This window comes from Sinocyclocheilus anshuiensis, unplaced genomic scaffold (assembly GCF_001515605.1).
Source record: "Sinocyclocheilus anshuiensis isolate Anshui unplaced genomic scaffold, SAMN03320099.WGS_v1.1 scaffold508, whole genome shotgun sequence".
Classification (NCBI taxonomy): domain Eukaryota; kingdom Metazoa; phylum Chordata; class Actinopteri; order Cypriniformes; family Cyprinidae; genus Sinocyclocheilus; species Sinocyclocheilus anshuiensis.
In genome coordinates, this window is record NW_015555744.1 from 1,706,607 (window position 1) to 1,708,117 (window position 1,511).

The following is a 1,511-nucleotide window of genomic DNA, read 5'->3' on the forward strand; positions in this document are numbered from 1 at the left end:
TATATAGCTACATAATTTTTTTTTTGCATAGCTACATAAAAAACATTTTTGGCATAAATTACAACATGTATTAATAAAAAATATCAAGATTTAAAAATAAACAATAAAAAGAAAAAACAACAACAAACAAACATAAAAAAGTTATTAAACTTAAGTTTAATATAACTTTTTTGCTACTTTTCAATAGTCTTATGTATAGACATAAACAAGAACAGAATACACAAAAATTATGCATAAAACAGTTATTATTACAAGTATAATTATAATAGAAATATAAATATAATTTGGATAATAACAACTTAAAATTCTACACTGATTTGTTATGTGTGAATAAAAAGAAAAATTAAGGTAAATATACCTTTCATATTATATTTCATAATATTATTATAATGTTGAATAAATCTCCTTTTCTCAAAAATCTGGGAGATCTACCCAGTGAATACAGCTTTGCTTCAGTACCTGAAGAAATAGGAGCAGCCTCTGACTGAGTTGTGGTTAAAGTGCTCGGCCGTCTTCTCACTGCCGTAGTCCTCTCCTGGGTCGGCCCAGATCAAATCACACATAGGCCCAAATGCCGGGGGCTCCTTAAACCGGTCTAACTGCAAAATACAGCGTACAGACAAAGAAAGAGGCATGAACACATCTTGTTTTATAATTAAAAAAACTGTAAGGAAAGGACAGGACATAAACAGATGCTTACTTTCCTAATGTCATCTAAGCAGTTGATTTCTGGTGAGAGGCCACCGTGTACACAGAGGAACTGCTGGTTTAGAAGAGCTGCAAGAGGCAAGCAGTCGAAGGCCTCCATACATGCGTCATAAACCCTCTCTGAATACTTTATTTTACCTGAGAAGAAACAAAGACAGACAAGCACGACTATATTAGAGTTCAGAGCACTGAAGTCAAGAAAACCCCAGACAGACTAATTTCTCCTTCCCTCAGCCTATCACTAAAGATCAGATATGGTTCATTGAGCTGTACTGTTGCATTTATTTCATGAAATAAATAATAACAATAATTAATATATTTCATGAAATAATAAAAGCAATCAAGAACTCAAACCTTTCAACAACAAACTACAAAGTCATTTACATGGCAGTATATCACTCATTCAGTAACATTTTTTTATCAAAGGCTGACCTTGGCATTTGAATAAATAATTGATTAAAGAAATACAGGTCGAGATCATAGGCTATTTATGATAGGTGGGACATCGCATATCTCCACCACTTATTGCCACTTATTTTGTCCCAACCACTTTATGACATAACTTATAATAACGATAAGGATGTGTCTAAATACATCTAATTAAAAGTGTGAATATTTGAATTGAATGTTCAGTTCACTGGTTTTTGATTCAGTTCAAAAGCACAACGATTCAATTTGATTTCCATATGCAATCCAATTTGAAACAAATGTATTTAAAAAAAGTATATTATGCTAACAAAGGCTATTTATTTAAATATATAGTAAAAATATAGTAAAACATTAATTAAATATATATATATATA

General features: G+C 30.8%; 1 protein-coding gene across 5 annotated transcripts in view; it reads right to left on the reverse strand.

Moving 5' to 3' along the window:
• The window catches only part of LOC107673394 (serine/threonine-protein phosphatase 2B catalytic subunit alpha isoform-like), a 64,469-nt gene that overhangs the window by 13,472 nt on the left and 49,486 nt on the right, over positions 1-1,511 (reverse strand). For all 5 annotated transcript variants that reach the window (XR_001632399.1, XM_016466970.1, XM_016466968.1 and 2 more), the window contains exons 5-6: positions 701-846; positions 460-599 (exon numbers count right to left, since the gene is read on the reverse strand). Coding sequence is in view for 4 of the 5 variants with exons in the window: in XM_016466970.1 (XP_016322456.1) it covers positions 460-599; positions 701-846 (286 nt within the window). In the remaining variant the exon portion in view is untranslated. The remainder of the gene's footprint in view (positions 1-459; positions 600-700; positions 847-1,511) is intronic.